General features: G+C 36.5%; 1 protein-coding gene across 15 annotated transcripts in view; it reads right to left on the reverse strand.

Moving 5' to 3' along the window:
• Positions 1 to 21,255, reverse strand: part of EVI5 (ecotropic viral integration site 5) — a 300,894-nt gene that overhangs the window by 43,377 nt on the left and 236,262 nt on the right. For all 15 annotated transcript variants that reach the window (XM_021944188.2, XM_031650793.1, XM_031650781.1 and 12 more), the window contains one exon: positions 5,135 to 5,230. In XM_021944188.2, the coding sequence (XP_021799880.1) occupies positions 5,135 to 5,230 (96 nt within the window). The remainder of the gene's footprint in view (positions 1 to 5,134; positions 5,231 to 21,255) is intronic.

The raw sequence follows: 21,255 nt of genomic DNA on the forward strand, positions 1-21,255 counted from the left end.
CCCGGCCAAGAAATCTGTCTTAATAAGTTTATTCTTCAAAAGGATCTGGGAAGTTTAAAATCTAAATAACTACATTGAAATGATCCCTTCCTCCTTCAGGGACTCCTGTGTCTTCACACTCTCCCGCCTATCTCCCTGGTGGTTTTGGTCCTCTCCCGGCTCTCTTGACCTTAAAGGTTGGGAGAACTTCAGAACTTGCTCCTGGACACCCTTCTCTTTATATATGAATGCCATTTACATGCCAGTGAGGGCTACACCTATTTTTAGCCCTGACCTCTCTTCAGAATTTCACACTCACATAGCCACTGCCTATCTGATACCTTCATTTGAATATTTAATAGGAATCTCAACCTTACTACAAACCTTAGAATAAAAATAGAGCTCTTGTTTACCTTTCTCTATGTTGGTCAATGGCACCAACCAACCATTCACTCAATTACTCAAGCCAAAACTCTCTGGAACCAATGAATATTTTTCCTTATGAGATAAACATACTTCTAACACAGCCATATTACATTTCCACTTCTTCCATCCTTCTAAGCCATGTTTGATCTTATCTGGACCATTGTAACAGACTCCTCATGAATTTCCCTCTTCTCACTCTTTCTCTTCTACAATCAGTTCACTGTACAGTAGGCAGAGCAAATGAAATTATAAAATTTTCTGTATGAAACCATCCAAAGACAGCAGGTATGGTGGCGCAGCCCTGTAGTCCCAGCTACTCAGTAAGTTAAGGTGGAAGGATCACTTGAGCCCAGGAGTTAGAGGCCAGCCTGAGCAATATAGTGAGACCCCCATTTCTAAAACAAAACCAAAAACAAAACAAAACAAAAAAACCTAAACAACCCTAACCAAAAAAATCCCTAACAACAAACATTCAAAAGCTTTCCACTATACACCCTGGTTTACAAAGCACTACACAGTTGTCCCTCGGTGTCTGTGGGAGATTGGGTCCAGGATGTCCCAAGGATACTAAAATCCATGGATGCTCAAATCCCTGATATAAAATGGCATATTTGCATATAATCTATGCCTGACTTCCTGTATACTTCAAATCATCTCTAGCTTACTTATAATACCTAATACAATGTTAACGCAATATAAACTGTTATACTGTATTGTTTAGGGAATAATAATAAGGAAAACAATTTGCAGCTGTTCAGTACAGCTACAGATGCAATAGTCTTTAAAAAATGTTTTTGATCCAAGGTTGGTTGAATCCACTGATGCAAAACCCATGGATACAGAGGACCAATCGTAAATAATCTGACCTCACCTGCCTCTCTAATTTTATCTTATGCCGTTTTTCTACCCTTCACTATATTCCAGCCACACTAGCATTGTTTCTCAAAATGACCATTTCATTTTCTTCTAAGGTCTTTGGGCTAGTTGTTTCTTCTGTCTGGAATGTTCTTTCCACTGATTTTCACATATTAAGAGGCTTCTGGATGGGCATGGTGGCTCACGCCTGTAATCCCAGCACTCTGGGAGGCCAAGGCAGGCGGATCACAAGGTCAGGAGTTCGAGACCAGCCTGGTCAACATGGTGAAACTCCATCTCTACTAAAAAAATACAAAAATTAGCCAGGCATCGTGGTGTGTGCCTGTAACCCTAGCTACTCAGGAGGCTGAGGCAGGAGAATTGCTTGAACCCAGGAGGCAAAGGTTGCAGTAAGCCAAGATCACGCCACTGCACTCCAGCCTGGGAGACAGAGCAAGACTCCATCCAAAGAAAAAAAGCAGCTTCTTGGCATTCCCATGCAACTTATATGTGATCTCATCTGCAAAACCTTTCACAAACATCATTTTTTCATTAGAAACATTTTCACAAAGTACCCAGTACATGCCAACGTTGTTCTATATACTGGGGGAAAAGTACTCAATCTCACTAATAATCAGGGAAATGCACATTAAAACCATAATGAGAAATCTCTTCATAGTCACAGAATGGCTAAATTAAGAAAGACTGACAATTCCACATGTTGAAGATGTAGAACAGCAAGAACTTTCTTCACTGCTTATAGACAGTATAAACTGGCATAAATCACTTAAAGCAATGTTCTTAACAGACCAACTGGAAATAATCCAAATGTGCACCAACATAATAGATAAATAAATCATGGTATATTTATACAAAGGAAAATTACACAGTGATGAAAATGAACAACCTACAGCTACATTTTAAAATGACAAAGTAAAATCTCACAATGTTGAGCAAAAGCAGCAAGACCCAAAAGAATACACACTGCAAGAAGCCATTTATATAAAGTTCAAAAAGTTAAACTACTGTATGAGAAGTCTGAGATCATGGTTACCTTTGAGTAGAAGGGAGGCAGTATGGGTTAAAAGAGTATGAACAGGGCTCTGGGGTCTATTTCTTAGGCCTGGGTGATATCTACATGAGTGTGATCATTTTGTGATAATTTACTGAGCTGGAAACTTTTGACTTGGACATGTCTCTGCATGTTATGCTGCTATACAAAACCTTTTTTTTTGAGACAGGGTCTCACTTTGACACCCAGGCTGGAGTGCAGTGGTGTGATCATGGTTCACTGCAGCCTTGACCTCCTGGGTTCAACTGATCCTCCCACCTCGGCCATTGGAGTAGCTGGGGCTACAGGTGCATGCCGCCAGGCCTGGCTTTTTTTTTTTTTTTTTTTTTTTAAGCTTCTGTTCTTTATTTAACTTTTATGATTATGAAGCCATTCAAATGTTACGTATAATAACCAGGGAACTCACACTAGGTCTCCTTTGTGAGGAAGCAATGGAGAACTTGTTATTTAATCTTAGTATCACGAATAGATGTGGCTCTTCTAGCTAATTGGTCTGTTTTCATAATATAGACACTCTGAAATGTTTAAGTGACCAGGTTTTGTGTTGGCTGAAAAACCTTAGAGCTAAATCTGAGGCCCACTTATAGGAAAGATATATTTTTATGGTAAGCATTTTTATAATGGTCTTATTCATGCTTCCATATTATATTTCTACAGTTTTTTTTCTTTTCTTTTGCTCCCAAAATTGTAGTTTATTACTTTGTAGCGGTTGCAAATTTCCTTAATTCTATCTGCAACAAGGAAGCGTATTAATAAATAAAAATGCTTTAAAGGTTTTTTTTCTTTTTTTTAAAAAAAGATGCAGTTTGTTTGATTTCTACTCTTTAAATCTGCACAATCTAGCTTTCAATTTTCATAGTAGAAAATTCTAACCTGTTGATTAATTTTCTTTTCATGTTTGGATAAGGTAAGACTGCTTTCTTAGGCTACATGTGAAAAACTGACATCAAAGTTAAACTTCATGTGAGTTATTTTCTGGCAGTCCTGATGAGACTATCTATCTATCTATCTATCTATCTATCTATCTATCTATCTATCCATCCGTCCATCTTTCCAATCCATCCTATCTATCTATCTATCTAATCTATCTATCTATCTATCGATCGATCGGAGTCTCACTCTGTTGCCTGGAGTGCAGTGGCATGATCTCAGCTCACTCCAACCTCCACCTCATAGGTTCAAGCGATTCTTCTGCCTCAGCCTCCCCAGTAGCTGGGGTTACAGGCACACACCACCATGCCTGGCTGATTTTTGTATTTTTAGTAGAGATGGGGTTTCACCATGTTGGATGGGCTGGTCTCAAACTCCTGACCGCAAGTGATCCACTTGCTTCAGCCTCCCAAAGTGCTGGGATTACAAGCATGAGCCACCACACCCGGCCAGAATATCATGATTTTTAGTCAAAGCATATGACAGGGAAAATTAATGTTTGTTGACTGATTTTTACATTAGTTTTAGAAATAAAGTCAATCTATATGTAAGTTTCAGCAACATTAAAGCTTCCTTATCATGAGACATCAAAATTTTAAATGGCAGGTTGCTTTATTTTAATCACAACTTCCTTTGAGAACACCTTTTGAACATAAGTAATTCCTAGGGTTCTCAAAAGAATAAAGATTTCTAGAACACACTTATTTGTAACTTGTTCTTTCATGCTATGGCTATCGATTTAAAAATATGATAATAAATACACACAAATAGGTAAAGATTATATGTAAGATCCTGAATCCCTCAAACATTATCATGGCTGAAAATTAATATTTACAGGACTGATTTCCCAAATTTCAAAACAAATAAAACTGAGCCACATCTAAGATTTACTGTTCTGTTTATGTTTTATTTCTTCTTCATTTAGAACTGACTCTTAGACTGACTACCCCAGGAGGTATTACCCAAAACACACAGACTTTAACTGAAGGGTGTAATACCAGGAAAGGGTAATGTCTAAACTTTTTCCTTTGAGGTTTAAATTCACTTAGTGGTCAAAATGAGTTTTCTTTTTTTTTTTTTCTTTCTCTTTCTTCTTTTTAATCAAATGAAAGTTATACTACCTTCTCAAATCTCATTACTGTGAATACACATTATTTTATAAATAATTCAAAACAAGAAATATGGTATTCCATTAGTGTTTAGCCAAATACTATCATTAAAATAGAAAACAATAAAGGACAAGAAAATTGACCTCGAGCCACATTAACATCTCTCTCTAATCAAAACATATTAGTTTAAATACTTTAAATTACTCAGTATAGTACTTAGTAAAACCAAAAATTTTGTGAGTTGAATCTCACAGATTCAAGGTAGTGCCAGTTTAAAAAGCATTCAGATACTAAGAAATCTGTTAACTGATATTAGGCAAGTATCCTTTTTTGCAATCTCAGTAATACCACCATGAGGGGGAAAAGAAGACGAGTAAAAAGACTTCCCTCTGCATGCAACGGTAAATACCACAAATCTATTCTATAGGTATAAGCACAACTGTAGTTTAGTTGAAGTAACTTTGACATCTATGCAAACCACCAAGAGGTTTTACACCACAATAAAAAAATAAAATATTTGCCATGAAAATATTAATTGATCATTCTAGGTCATGCTAATGAGGTTAAGGGGAAATAAATCCCCCATATTAGAACAGAAGATGCTTGCTAAAAAGACAATTTTCAAAAATGTTATTAATTATAACCAATAATTCACAGAAGATATTCAGCACACAAGTGTCCATCTTATAACCAGTAATAAAGTGTTGTTACAATACAGAGGAAGGAAGAAAGAAATATGTGAAGATCAAAATTTATCACTTACCTCATGATTCAGCTCTGCTATCTGATCTTTCAGTTCCCTAATATACTGGTTAGAATCAGACTTGTTAAGCTGTCCTTGAAGCTTTCCTTCTTCTTTCTGTTTTGTGGCAAAACAACAAAGCAAAAACGAGGCAATTTTTCACAGCATGTACTCAAATATTTCAAGGTATAGGAAAAGCATAGGCACATACCCTTTAATTACCTGAATTCTGAACAAATCCATTCTCAAACTACCTCTGACAGACAAGTCATAGTGAACTATGCTGTTATTTATTTATTCATTTAGAGACAGAGTTTCGCTCTTGTTGCCAAGGCTGGATGGAGTGCAACGGTGCCATCTCGGCTCACCGCAAGCTCTGCTTCCCAGGTTCAAGCGATTCTCCTGCCTCAGCCTCCCAAGTAGCTGGGATTAACAGGCATGTGCCACCACGCCTGGCTAATTTTGTATTTTTAGTAGAGACAGGGTTTCTCCATGTTGGTCAGGCTGGTCTCAAACTTCTGACCTCCTGACCTTAAATTAAATTATTTAATTTAAATAATTTAAATTATTTCTTTAAAAATGCTTAATAAAGGTTGTTTACAATAAATATAATTTATAAAATATATCTTTTGAAGGAGTCTCAGAAATCAGTAATTGAATGGGTCTACTGATGAAAAAATCACCCTAGAATTTCAAAGTAATTTATCTAGTTATTTTGAGGGCAGACGATTCTCTACTCATACTGTAAGGGATTCAATACTTAAGTCAAGAAGATGGCAAGCTTCCCATATTCTTTCATTCTTGGGAATCTGCTTTTGCTTGGGGAACAGAAAAGGGGGGAAAAAAAGAAAAAGTTGTCCAAATCACTCTAGAAAGGGGAGGACAGCTTTGAGTCTCCTCTGTTTAATTAGCTCTTGATGTGGACTGGAAGTCCTAGATATAGCTGATTAAAAGCTGCTTCTGATCCTAAGAGTTTGTTTCAGGTGAGCATTGGGACTATTTTCTAGGCATACAGATAGGTAAAGAGAGGCACTTTTTCTTATACCACCTGAAAACATACAAATTATTTTTCAGATAAAGAGTTGTTTTGTTTTTGTTTTTTTGAGATGGAGTCTTGCTGTCACCCAGACTGGAGTGCAATGGCGCGATTTTGGCTCACTGCAACCTCTGCCTCCCTAACTACCCTTAGTTTGTTCTTCAACTCCTTTCATCAACTTATTCCTACAAACTCCCTGTTTTTTGTTTGTTTTGCTTTGTTCTCTTTCTTTTGGCAATCTGTCTTAAAAACCTTTTACTAGAATATGGCCTGCTGAAGTGGTTTAGTGTAATTAATATTGGCATACATATAAAAGCGCAATTACAGCTTCTATAGGCTTAACATTTTTTTCTTATGCAGTCATGTTCCACATAATGATGTTTTGGTCAATGACGGAATGAATACATGATGACAGTCCCATAAGATTATAATAAGAAATTCGTAATGCCTACTGACATTGTAGTTGTACAATCTCATAGTAAAACACATTACTCATGTGTTTGTGGTGGTGCTGGTGTAAATAAATCTATTGTGCGGCCAGTTGTATAAAAGTATAGCATATACAATTACGCACAGTGGATAATTGATAATAATAAATGACTATGTTACAGATTTATGTATTTAACGTACTATACTTTTTATTATTATTTTAGTGTACTCCTTTTACTTATACAAGAAAAATTAACTGTAAGCCTTAGCCTGGTCCTACAAGAGATATTCCAGAAGAAAGCATTGTTCTCTTAGGAGATGACAGCTCCATGTGTAATATTATTGCCCCTGAAGATATTCCAGTAGGACAAGATGTAGAGGTAGGAGACAGTGATACTGATGATCCTGACCCTACATAAGTATAGAATGGTGTGTTTGTGCCTGTTTTTGTTGTTGTTGTTGTTTTTTGTGAGACAGAGTCCCCTTCTGTCCAGGCTGGAGTGCAATGGCACAATCTCAGCTCACTGCAACCTCCACCTCCCAAGTTCAAGTGATTCTCATGACTCAGCCTCCTGAGTAGCTGGGACTACAGACGCACGCCACTACGCCTGGCTAATTTTTGTATTTTTAGTAGAGACAGGGTTTCACCACATTGGCCAGTCTGGTCTCAAACTCCTGGCCTCAAGGGATCCACCTGTCTTGGCCTCCCAAAGTGCTGGGATAACAGGCGTGAGCCACCGCACCCAGCCACGTGCCTAAGTTTTTAATAAAAAAGTTTAAAGAGTTAAAAAAAACAGCTTATAGAATAAAGATATAAAGAAAGAAGATATTTTTGTACAGCTGTATAATATATTTAAACTAAGTATTATTAAAAGAGTCAAAAAGTTAAAAGAAATTAAGTTTATAAAGTGAAAAAGTTACACTAAGCTAATTTATTATTGAAGGAAGAAAAATTAAGAAAATAAATTTATAGTATAGATTAACTGTACTGTGTTTATAAAGTCTACAGTAGTGTGCAGTAATGTCATAGGCCTTCACATTCACTCACTGACTCACCCAAAGCAACTTTCAGTCCTGCAAGCTCCATTCACAGTACCATGCTCTATACAGGCGTACCATTTTAAATCTTTTATATCATATTTTTACTGTATCTCTATGCTTAGATACACAACTCCTGACCTTTGTCTTACAACTGCCTACAGTATTCAGTTGAGTAACATGCTGTATAAGTTTGCAGTCTAGGAGAAACAGGCTATACCATATAGCTTAGGTGAGTAGTAGGCTATACCATCTGGGTTTGTGTAAGTACACTCTATGATTCACACACTGATGACATTGCCTAAGGATGAATTTCTCAGAACATATTCTAGTTGTGAAGCAATGCATAACTGCATATTGACACATACTAATATCAGATACAGTTATCTAAGCCCAAACTGTCTTATTTAACAATTACTATATTCCAAATATACTAGACTTCTAAAATATATACAAAATACACCTTATGCTTTTTAGCCATAAGCCCATATTTAGGAAAAATATATATTCTTCTTTTGAAAATTTGGTTAGAAATACTAGTTTAACCCAACTGCCAGAGAAAAGGCTGAACTAACAGAATAGCAGAGATACTAAGTCAGAGTCCTAATCAAATCATCTCTGAGGCCTTCTCTGTTTTCTCATTTACATGGAACAATAAAGTCCCTCTATTATTTAAACCAGTTTAAATATAAATTTCTGGCTGGGTGTGGTGGCTTATGACTGTATTCCTAGCACTTTCAGAGGCCAAGGTGGGAGGACTGCTTGAGCCCAGGAGTTCAAAATCAGCCTGGGCAACATGGCAAGACCCAGTCTCTACAAAAACATTAAAAAAAATTAGCTGGGCATGGTGATGGGCACCTGTGGTCCCAGCTACCAGGAAGAGTAAGGCGGGAGGATTGCTTGAGTCAGTGAGGTTGAGGCTGCAGTGAGTTGTGTTCATATCACTGCACTCCAGCCTGGGAGACAGAGTGAAAACTTGTCTTAAAAGAAAAAAAATTACAGATTTTTGCCACTTGCAATCAAAATAATAGCTATTATATATTAAACAGTTATAACACTTATAAGCCCTTCTCATTTGAGATTCCCAAAGGATTAAGCCCTAATGTCTAAAGCATCATTATATGTGTATGATTTAATGCCTGTGCATCTAGAGTAGCACCACGTACTATCCTTGGAAGAACTGAGAAAACACAGTTGACCCATAACATGGCTTTGAACTATGCAGGTTCACAAATATGTGGACTTTCGTCTGCCTCTGTCACCCTGAGACAGCAAGACAACCCCTTCTCTTCCTCCTCCTCCTCCTCAGCCTAATCAATGTGAAGATAAGAATGAAGACTGTCGCAATGATCCACTTCCATTTAATGAATAATATTTTCTCTTCCTTATGATTTTCTTAATAACATTTTCTTTTTTCTAGCTTATTTTAAGAATACAGTCTATAATGCGTGTAACATACAAAATGTGTTCATCAACTGTTTATGTTATCAATAAGGCTTCTAGTCAAAAGTAAGCTCTTACAAGTTAAGTTTTGGGGCAGTCAAAAGTTATACATAGATTTTCCACTGGCAGGGATCAGCACCCTTAATCCCCATGTTGTTCAGGGGTCAATGTAGTTTACTCAAACCCTTTTCTGTAGAGTTTAATTCTCTTTTGGAGCTCTGGTGGAGAAATACTGGCACTTATAATGTGCCAGGAGTTTTCTAAGCTGCTTATGTGTAATCATCACAATGATCCTGTGTGACATGGAATATTATTATTCCTACTTCATAGATGAGGAAACGTAAATGAAAGTCTGAGTGAATTGGCTGCCTAAGAGTCATAGAGATGGTCAATACATTTTTCACCTTAATTTATAGCATTCTGAACATGAGAAACAATTAGGCAGATAGAGATTTATGCAAAGAATCAAGCAAATTTGCTTTCTTGGATTTGTTACAAAAGTCTATGTATTTACCTTAATGTTTATTTTAGCCTCTGATAATTTAAATGGGAACTAATGGCAATCATTAAAAAGTCAGGAAACAACGGGTGCTGGAGAGGATGTGGAGAAATAGGAACACTTTTACACTCTTGGTGGGATTGTAAACTAGTTCAACCATTATGGAAAACAGTATGGCGATTTCTCAAGGATCTAGAACTAGATGTACCATATGACCCAGCCATCCCATTACTGGGTATATACCCAAAGGATTATAAATTATGCTGCTATAAAGACACATGCACACGTATGTTTATTGCAGCACTATTCACAATAGCAAAGACTTGGAATCAACCCAAATGTCCATCAGTGACAGATTGGATTAAGAAAATGTGGCACATATACACCATGGAATACTATGCAGCCATAAAAAAGGATGAGTTTGTGTCCTTTGTAGGGACATGGATGCAGCTGGAAACCATCATTCTTAGCAAACTATCACAAGAACTGAAAACCAAACACCGCATGTTCTCACTCACAGGTGGGAACTGAACAATGAGATCACTTGGACTCAGGAAGGGGAACATCACACACCGGGGCCTATCATGGGGAGGGGGAAGGGGGGAGGGATTGCATTGGGAGTTATACCTGATGTAAATGACGAGTTGATGGGTGCAGCACACCAACATGGCACAAGTATACATATGTAACAAACCTGCACGTTATGCACATGTACCCTACAACTTAAAGTATAATAATAATAAATAAATTTAAAAAAAAAATTTAAATGGGAACTACAACATATAAAGAATTGAAGATGAAATGCTACAGCTACTTGCATTAATGGCCCTAAGCTAAAGACTCATATTAAACACACACGCTGTCCAATACCATTTACATGTGCTTATGCCTGCCTCTTATTTTTAATCACCATTTTTAAAATGAAATATTTTAGGCCAAGCACAGTGGTCCATGCCTGTAATCCCAGCACTTTGGGAGGCCAAGGCGGGTGGATCATGAGGTCAAGAGATCGAGACTATCCTGGCCAACTTGGTGAAACCCTGTCTCTACTAAAAATACAAAAATTAGCCAGGCGTGGTGGCAGGTGCCTGTAATCCCAGCTACTCAGGAGGCTGAGGCAGGAGAATCGCTTGAATCACGGAGGTGGACGTTGCAGTGAGCTAAGATTGTGCCACTGCACTCCAGCCTGGCAACAGAGGGTAACTCCATCTCAAAAAAAAAAAAAAAAAAAAAAAAAAAAATTTCAAAGGCACAGAATAAGAACAAAAGAGTAATATAAGAAAGATAAACTCACCATTAAAATTCAGCCTGTTTCATAACTATCTCACCCTAAGATTTTCCTTGGCTCTGGACTTACTCCATTTTCAGTTCTGTCTGTATACCCTCAAAGTGGAAAAGGATGACATCAAACAGAGAATAAGAGAGTGAGTGAAACAGGAAGGAAGAATGCAGAAATTGGGGGGGGGGGGGCACATGAGGAAGAATAGCTCATTCATATAAAAGAAACAAAATCATTATTCTCATAGGAGGTATTCTCCAAATCCCGTATGTGACATGAGAAGTGTCTGAGTAAGCATCTGAGTAAACTGATACACTTCCAAGGAGGACTAATTTGGTAAGAATCACTCATTTGGATACATATGCTCAGCTGTCCTTTTAGGTGTTTTTTTTGTTGTTGTTGTTGTTGGTGGTGGTGGTGGTTTTTTTTTTTTGGTGGGAGGGGGGGGGGGGGGGGGGGGCTGATTTTGGTATGAGGTCATACTCACTCCCTTGGTTGATTAGATGAAAAGTGAAATCCACTACTAGGAAGAAACCTATCTGGATGAGATAGAAAGGTTAGATGTTTGCAATATGGAATCCAACTTAGAGAAAAGTATCTTTGAATCTGGTCCTTAATAAAGGTAAAGTTCTTGAGGATTTTGGACATCTCACAGCAATAATACGTGGGATAATACAACATTTTCAGGGCAAAGAAGATGACAAAGGCCAAGGTAAACTCTAACATTGTAAGAGAGAAGTTCAAGAATGCAGAAAGACTTTAGGTTTGAAAGGCAGTAGAATGACTAGTAACAATAATTAATACCAATTCTTTCCTGCAGAGAAACTTGCAATGAAAAAAAATTCTGGTAAAAGAAGAATCATTAAATTCGTTATACAAAAAGCTACCAAGTGACTCCGAAGATGTTTTTTCCAAAGGTGGGTCTTAGTAGGCTTTAGCTAAAAACTTTGTAATAGCACTTTGATTTCTTTGGAGGAAACACAGCATTTGATGAAAAACAGGGAAGCTAAGAAATTTTACAACAAAAAAGATGGATAAAACAGGGAAGCTAAGAAACTTTACGATAAAACAGATGGAATATTTTTAACTTTAAAAGTGTTTCTTGAACTTCTATTCACTGTCGAAAAAAGACGGAATTTCAAAAAGGAAAACTATATTGTTTTATTAAATCCAATTATATAGTTGTCTTATTTAGATTTAAATAAAGTTTAATAAAGCTTAATGTTGGGTTTCTTCCGCAAAACTTTAACAAACAAAAAGTTGGACTATGATGACTATTAAGTCATTGTTTCCACGGTGAGGCACACATACATAAACACATGCACACGCACTCAGAAAACAAACAACTTTTAAGGCACACTAGATAAACTGAGGAAAGAGAAAGGGTGATTAAGCAGTTCCAGGCTACGGCAGTAACCCCTGGACAAGCAAATTACTATCTCAGCATATTTGTCACACATTAGTGGCACACCAGTGTGACAGACCAGTTAGAAAGCTCTGCATGGGATATTCTGATTCAACAGTCTGCCTTAAGGAAAGATAGCTGACATTGTAAAAACAGAAGTAAAAAGTGAGGTGTCCTAAATGCTATTTAATAAATTAAAATATATCAATAATCATTTATCAAAAGTCTGTGATTTTTATGTTCTACATTTTATGCTCTCATTTAAACATGTTAATTCAAAGCCTTTTAGGATCCTCCTTAAAACAAGATAACTATATTTACAATACCAAAAGACATAGCAATGAACTACTATATTCTAAGTGGATATAAATTTAATTTTAGTTCTGGGACAGTTCATTCAATTATCTAATGTTTAAGATTTTTTTCTAAGTATTTTTATAGCTTTCTATTTTCAAACAGTGTCCACATGGTTGTTTCTGATAAGCAGGTGGGAAAATGTCAACTACACTAATAAATTTACCAGAAACCTGCATTTTCTTGAGGTTTTCTTTTGGTCTAGCTGATAACAACAGATTGCCAGTTAACTGGTTTCCTAAGAAAAATTAATTAGGTAAGTAACAAACTTAAAGAAAGGCCCAACATATCAACAACTTTGGTATTCTGTACTTTCACTGAAGAGGCCTTAAATACACACCTTTTGTCATATACCACAAATGAAACTTTATAAAGAGGGCATAACATAACATGTGTAAAAGGTGTAAATGCATATTTCACTCTTGGCTCTATCTTTGAATAATTCTTTTAGAAATTACCATTACAATGTCCATAATAATTTGATTCATATTAAAGTCTTAAGCCAAGAGAGCTTTGTATGTATGAGGTTCTTAATTAAATGGTCATCAATAACTCAGTTAATGATACGCATATTTAAGTGTTTAGGGGTAAAGTATAACAATGTAACTTTGAAGTGCATTAAAAAATAAGATCCCTACAATGGAAGATGAATATCTGATAAAGCAACAGAAAGAGCAAATATATCAAAATATTAATAGAGTGGAGATAGTGGGCTTATAGGTGTTCACTGTACGACTCTTTCAAATTCTATGTTTGAAATTTTTCACAGTGAAATACTGGGAGGAAAAGTTATCGACAAAAAACAATTCATCCCCTCTTTCCTCCTATCATCTGCTAAAAAGTAAACACTGGTCTACCCTGCACTTCTTTTACATATATGAAAAGATATAAGTCCCCCAAAGATTACTTTAGAGTAGGCTCAGTTAGTTTATCCCTTTAATATTTTACTAGGTTTTGTGGCTGTTACTTCAAGATCTATTTGTTCTTCCCCATTACGTAGTGATGATAGGATTGGAATGATCCCACCCTAACTCTATGGGTGGGATCTGACTGGTCAAGTCTACACCAAACAGGATAATCATATCTGTTTTGTACAGTGATGAGTTCAGGGGTTGTTCAAATAGTGTGACTCATAACTTTTGCTGGTAATTATAGAGTACAGCTTCTTATTCTGGATACTATGATATATGGATATAAAGCTCATCTGTTAGCCATTTTAATACAATGAGGAAAACCTCCTGAGGACAGAAATGACAAAAACAGTAGAGCCTTCAGAATCATGGTTTGTTGCAAGTTGTAGCCCAAATCAAACTTTTCCTGAAGCATATTCTACTTCTAGACTTTTTAGTTATATAAGCCAATAAATCCCTTTTATTATCTAAGCCAGTTTGAACTGGATATTCTATTATCTGCAGTAAAAACATACTACTTAATAAATATTTTTTAAATGGCTAAGGAAATGAATATAGTAACATGAAGAATATACCCTAGAAAAATTTAAAACAGTAATCCCCAAAGATAATAAAAGAAGTATCACTTCAGGAGTTTTATAAACATACAGATTAAGGAAACTCGCCCCGACCTCCTAATTCTAAGTATCCAGGAACAGGACTTGAAAATCAGTGTATTTTGAAAGCTACACAAAGAGTGATTCTGACACAGCCAGTGACCTACATTTGAAGTATACTGGTTTGAACAACCTTTGAAAATTAACCATTTTTTAAAAATAAATTCAAAATTCTATGTATATGCCAATAATAAATGCTTTTATCCTATCCTAAGGATCTCAAATATTATTTTATAAGTTTAATCTCATTACAGATTTTTAGTATAGGTTCACCTATGACAAAGAGATAAATATTTCCTTTACTCCCACCATGGTAAATGTGGTACATGACCAAGGCTCACACACTTATTTACAAATAGTCTCCACATTTTCAGAGTGAATATATCTAAAAACAAAAATACAGGAAAACTGTCAAGGGTCCTTAAATTAATTTCTTTCAATTCTACTATCAGTTTCACTTCACATTATTTCCATGTTAGTTTTTAGCTGGTCAGTTCGCTGTCTACAGAGGTTGGTTCAATTTTGAACTCAAATCCCTTTCTTGGTTAACCCAGCTCTCGAGCAGAAAATATTATTTTAAAGTTTAGTAATAAATGATGAGGAACCAAATAAAAGTTTAGGATGGGAGAAAATTCCACACATATGCTTCCCATCACTGAAAACTAAGATAATCATTCTAAGGAACAAAGAAAACCCAAACATTTGGGGACTAGCAAAATAATTATTTTAGCACTCAAAAGCATTGTATCTGTAAAGAGAAATGGCAATAAATACGGAAATAATGAATCTGATTTTCTAACCCATATATTATATAGGTAACAGTAAAAAAGCTGTGTTTTCTAATATAACACATAAGAGTGTGTAGAGGAATACTGTACTAAGAGCAGTAATTCTGGTGTTCGATTACCTGGATTGCTTGTTAATGACACAGGCATACACATTCACTTGTTTTATCCCTGCAATCATGGAGAGCTGTAATTAGAGAAAGGATGAAGAAGAGATGGAATGTACCCAGGATGTGTCACATATTCTGTTTGTTGAAAAATCAATAAATGCTGCGATCCACAGGAAGACAAAAAGTGAATATGTATTTGTGCTGTGTGTATATGGCCAAAGTAGAAAGTGGGCATTTTATTCAGAGGTGTCTTCACCTGTATCAGCTGCACTACAACATACCACTTAAAAAGTTGAACAATTAAATGTGGTGGTGCATCAACCTAGGAGATTGAAGAGAAAATGAGAAAGGTTTTCTCTACAGTTCTAAGCAACATGGTTTTAGCATGTGACAGTGCAGCAAAACGGAGACCAATAAAATGTCAAGTTGCTTTGAGCAAGTGTTTGGGATAAAAGTGGGGTTTAGTAGTGTAAAATACTGAAAAACACTGGGGAGGTAAGAGAAAGAAAAGACGTGGATCTCAAGTGTGTTTAAATCCATACATTTAGTCAGGTTCATTTTTAAAGAGAAGTATAAAGGGTATGCCTAAGAGTCCATTCTTTATGTTTTTACTTGTTTTTCTATAAACATAGTGGGGGAACATTTCAAAACATTTAATAAACTATGTTTATAAATAAATCTATACATGCTTTATAAGGTCCTAAAAATGAATTTTTAAAATCTTTGTTTTTAATGTTGGTTATAACTTACCCTAACTTTCTTAGATAGGAAGATAGCAGATTTTAAAAGCTGTGTTACAAGTCATAGGCTTTCAAATACACCATACAATTGGATAGTTTGCTTACAAGTTGTGTTTTTATTTTTTGAGAATTTAATCAGTTAATACCTAGTCAGTGTATCAGATGCGTAACTGAGGTACTAGAAAGTGCCCCAGACTAGGAGGCAAATATAAAAACATTGAGTCCATTATTTTACATCTTACAAAATTTTCTCCTGGTTTAGTTTTCAAAATTTTCAAATCTATAGAAGAGCAGAAATAATAGTACAATGACACCCGTATGCCCTTCAGCTATATTCACCAATTACCATTTTGCTACGTGGGCTTTTGTTCTTTTGCTCTCTATGTGTATATACGTGTGCACACACACAGATTTTTTTCCTGAACCACTGGAATGTAAATTGCAGGTGTCATGACATTTTACTATTGTATATTTCAGCATGCATCCTCTAAGAATAAGGAACTGCCCTATATAACCAAATATCATCATAACACTTACATTTACAGTAATTCTGTAACATCACTGAACATAGTTCTTTTTCAAATTTCTCCAAAATGACCCAAAATATTTTATTACTGCCCATAATCAAACCAAGGTTCATGGTTACATTTGGTTATTATATGCCTTTAGCCTCTTTTAATCTACAAGAGTTCCTGTGCTTGCTTTTTTTTTTTGAGACAGAGTCTCACCCTGTTGCCTAGTCTAGAGTGCAGTGGCACGATCTTGATTCACTGCAACCTCTGCTTGCTGGGTTCAAGCAATTCTCATGCCTCCTGAGTAGCTGGAAGTACAGGCGTGCACCACCACACTTGGTTAATTTTTGTATTTTTAGTAGAGACAGGGTTTCACCATGTTGGCCAGGTTGGTCTCAAACTCCTGACCTCAAGTGATCAACCCACTTCAGCCTCCCACAGTGCTGGGATTACAGGCATAAATCCCAGCCACCTTGCCTGACCTTATGCATTTTTAAAATTTTTATCATATTATTAACTTTTTCGAAGAGTCCAAGTCTATAGATTGTATACTAAGTTGAAACAGAAACATTTTCCATTCCAACATTATTTCAAATAAAATACTGTTTTTATTCCTTTTTCCCAAACCAAACAGGCAGCAGAGTACATTAATACAATGCATATTTAAGGGTTGGATGAATCAAAGGATTAAGTATAGAAGACATGGGCACTAACTCTTAAATATCTGAAGTGAAGGACTCAGAAAACATAGGAACAGTGCTAAAAGAAACTGGTAAATATGTATGACATGTATTCCATTTTAGAGTCATATGTATGGTATTATGTATACATGTCATACACATATGTATATGTCTATGTGTACATATGTATATTAGTTAACATACATATTTTGTATATGTACATTAAAAGTTAAACACTGGCAGTTATAATTTTTAAATTTTTTTGACTTATGTTAAACATAAGTATTGGTAGTTATAATTTTTAAAATTTTTGCCTCTTATTAAGAGACTAACCTATACGTTTAACCTTTCAGTGCTATGTAGTCCAAAGAATTCTCTCCATACTTAACATGACTTAATTTTTAAATTTTTACTAAAATATAAGTAAAACTATTAAGAAGAATATTGATAAAATTTATCAAGAGAGACAGCTAACAGGGGTAGAGCAAAAAGGTCAAATACAAAATACTGGTAGGCAAGTAAATGAATAATTTTTAGAGCAGCATTCCTACTACAATGTCTGGTACAGAAGTGGCTTTTGAATGGCAGATTTTTACATACGAATTTACCTGTATTTTAAGACATCTGACAGACTGCCACCCCACTGATTCTGGTTCCTAGTTCTGTCTACATCTCTGGGCAAATACAAAAGTGATATGTATTCTCCCAGTTAAAAATAAGAATCTGAGCCCTTTGATAAAACTCTTAATGGCTGAGCCTCTTGTCAATCTTACATTTTCATTGTCATCTCTGGTAGTTCAATGACAACCACTGGAATATTCATTGGAATAACATGGGGAGCATTTAAAACTTATCAGAAACCTGCAATTTCCTTCGAGCTTTGGGGCTAGGACTGCCAGTAATGTCCAAAGCATGAAAATAAGTACGGAGTGCCAGAAAAGGACATGAAAAAAACCTTATAAGATACTTAAGACTTGGGAATATATTGAGAAAATGGCACTATCTCTATAACAGGGTGAGAGAGCTCTAGGCCACACTCTTGCCAAGTCCAAATCAGTCTATATAGATGTTAGTCTACCAGTTCAGCAGAAGGGTCCCAATATAATTCTCTTTAAGGAACACAGGCTTCCCCTTTCACCCCGTGAAGCTTCTTGAGTTCTGTCAGGCAAAGGCAGAATAAAGGCTTGCTCATCTTCCCCAAGATCCTGCCCACTTCTCCTCGTCCCCTAATTTTCACTCCAGAATATGCTGGTCTGATCTGAAATATAAATTTAAGGAATTAGCTCACACCACTTGCAGGGGCTGGCAGCCTGGAAGTGTTTGTATGGCTTGCCGGCAGGGTAGAATCCAGGTCAGAGTTGATGCTGCAGGGTAGAAACAGTAGGGTGGGCCAGCAGGCTGTCTCGAGGAAAGCTGGTTAGTGAATGCTTCATAAGTTTTCATCTGAACCAAAACCGGTTTCTAAGATGTCTTCTTCAAACTGCTGGCATCACTTTAAATACACAACAAAGCCTTTCAGCCTCTTCTGTCATTTGCCTCTTTGCAAAAAATATTCTATAGAGTAGGTGGATGACTTTAAATTCTGGGAAAAGCATAGGGTTAGTCACAAAGAAACCTCTAAGAAAGGGAGGATCTGCCATAAAAGGAAAGCATCAAATATCCACTCATTAAGCTTCATCTTGCCCATGGGACATTGCTCACACAGCTGGAAAATTCTGTAGCTGAAGAAAATGTGATTCATCTTCTAGACAGATATTTTAATATCCTCACATTCCATGGCAAGGGGATTATCTCGGTGAAAGTTTTATGCCCATTTTTGCTTTCTGGCTTTGTTGTTGGTTTTTTGTTTTTGTTATTTTTGGATACCATAAACTCCAAACAGATGCTTTTGTTTAGTGCAAGGTAGCTTTTGTCTTTTCCCTATAAGGAAAGGAGCTATGGTGCTATATTTCATTTACTAGTGATAAACACTGTCATGCTAGACTAAGTTAAGATTCTGACAAGTCTTTTGGGCAGTGGTGCACTGGATACCATGACTTTTAAAAAATTAGTTTGAAAAGGCCTTTCTGGATCCATGTGAATGCTATTTCATCTTTTTGTCATTCTACTAATCTATATTTCTCTAGATGCTCTTCTCCCAGCTTGATGACTATTATGGTCTAGACCTATTACCTCCATATGGTAGACTCTTCTTGTCACCATTTCTTTCTTTTAGCAAAACTAAAGTCTGGAAAAATCTGGAATGAAAAAGTAATACTAAATCTTCTTATTTTTTGGCATGGCCTCTACCTGTGTGTCTTCATAGGTGGCTTGAACTAAACATAGCCTGAGCCTGGCCCCAAAAGCACTAGAGATTAAAAATGGATGGCTGGGCACAGTAGCTCATGCCTGTAATCCCAGCACTTTGGGAGGCTGAGGTGGGTGGATCACGAGGTCAGGAGATCGAGACCATCCTGGCTAACACGGTGAAACCCCGTCTCTACTAAACAAAATGCAAAAAATTAGCCCAGCATGGTGGCAGGTGCCTGTAGTCCCAGCTACTGGGGAGGCTGAGGCAGGAGAATGGCGTGAACCCGGGAGGCAGAGCTTGCAGTCAGCCGAGATCGTGCCACTGCACTCCAGCCTGGGCGACAGAGCAAGACTCCATCCAAAAAAAAAAAAAAAATGGACTCAGTGGTTAAGCAACTTATCAAGGACCACATGACTAGCGAAGAAAAAGCAAGGAGTAGAAGTCAGGTTTCACTCTTAGTCCCACACTCTTTGTATCATTATAAATGGCTCCAATATAAACCACGGTTTTGTTTGTTTTTAAATAGAGACAGGGTCTTGCTACATTGCCCAGGTTGGTCTCAAACTCCTGGGCTCAAGTGATCCTCCTGCCTCAGTCTCGCAAAGTGCTGGTATTACAGGTGTGAGTCATCACACCCAGCCTAAACCTAAAATCATGATTTTGATTTGAGACAGATCGCAGCAGGATATGTGCTAGAATTGTTTTTCTAAAAATGCTGTACTTATTTTATGTTATTCATGTATCTTTTCCTGAGCCCTCTGTAAAGAGTGCTATCAAGTCAAAGTTGGGAAGGAGAGTTGTCAAAGTTTCTTGTGTATCTTCTGTAGCACTGGATGATCAGATAGCTCCTATATATTCATCTTATTAATAAACCATTCCCTTCCCTAGTCTGTCTGAACGGCCCAAGTAGAGTTTATTTTGCCATAAAATATTTAAATCAACTGATTAGACTATTAGTGTATTAGAATTTAACAGAGAGCCAATGGAAAGAGGTCAGTGTGGAAAACCAGATTATAATTACTTATGGATTCAGTAATCCCTTTTCATATGAAGTCAAGGGAGACCAAGGTACAAAGAATAAAACAAAGATAAATCAAAGCCTATATAAAAATATCAAAGAGGGCAAGTTCCTACTATACATTTAGGCTATTCAGTATAGCCTACTGTTCGTGGGCTACAAGTATGTACAGCATGTTACTGTATGGAATACTGTAGGCAACTGTAACACAGTGGTTAAGTATTTGTGTGTCTAAATATCTAAACATAGACAAGGTGCAGAAAACATACTGTATTATAATCTCATGGGACCTAGATGATACATGTGGTCCATCGTTGACTGAAACATCATGTGGTGTGAGTTAATTTTTAAAGTAAAAATAATTTCAGGCACTGACAAGAGCCATAAAGAATATAAACCATGATAATGAGACACAGTAACAATGTGAGGGGCCTACTTTACAAAGGTGGTCAGGCAGTGACTTCTATCTAGGCTGAGATTTAAATGATGAGAAGGTATGAGTCACGGAAAGATCAGGGAGCACAGAACTGCAATCATAAAAAAGAGCACGAGCAAAAGCCTTAATGTAAGAATGAAAGAGCTTGATTCAAGAAACAAAAAGGAGGTGAGTAGCTGCTGGAACTAACTGGTGAAGGAGAATACCATTTAAAATGGGTCAGAGAAATGGGCAGGAGCCAGACAACACTCAGGGACTTTGAGGCCAGAAAAAAAGGTGGCACTTTTGCTTGTTAGACCAAGTTTCCTTTGTTGCTTTTTCCCTATAATTATTTGGAAGTTCTAATTCTTATTTCCATTCTAGCAACAGTTACTTTAAATGTCATTTAAATATACATAAAATATTATAATGATAATCATATAAATTCATACAGAATAAAAAATGAACTCATATCCTCTACTCTTTTGCACCAAGTCCTTTACTATCTCCTGAAGGAATATTTCAACAGTTTTGATAGGATC

This window comes from Papio anubis, chromosome 1 (assembly GCF_008728515.1).
Source record: "Papio anubis isolate 15944 chromosome 1, Panubis1.0, whole genome shotgun sequence".
NCBI lineage: Eukaryota > Metazoa > Chordata > Mammalia > Primates > Cercopithecidae > Papio > Papio anubis.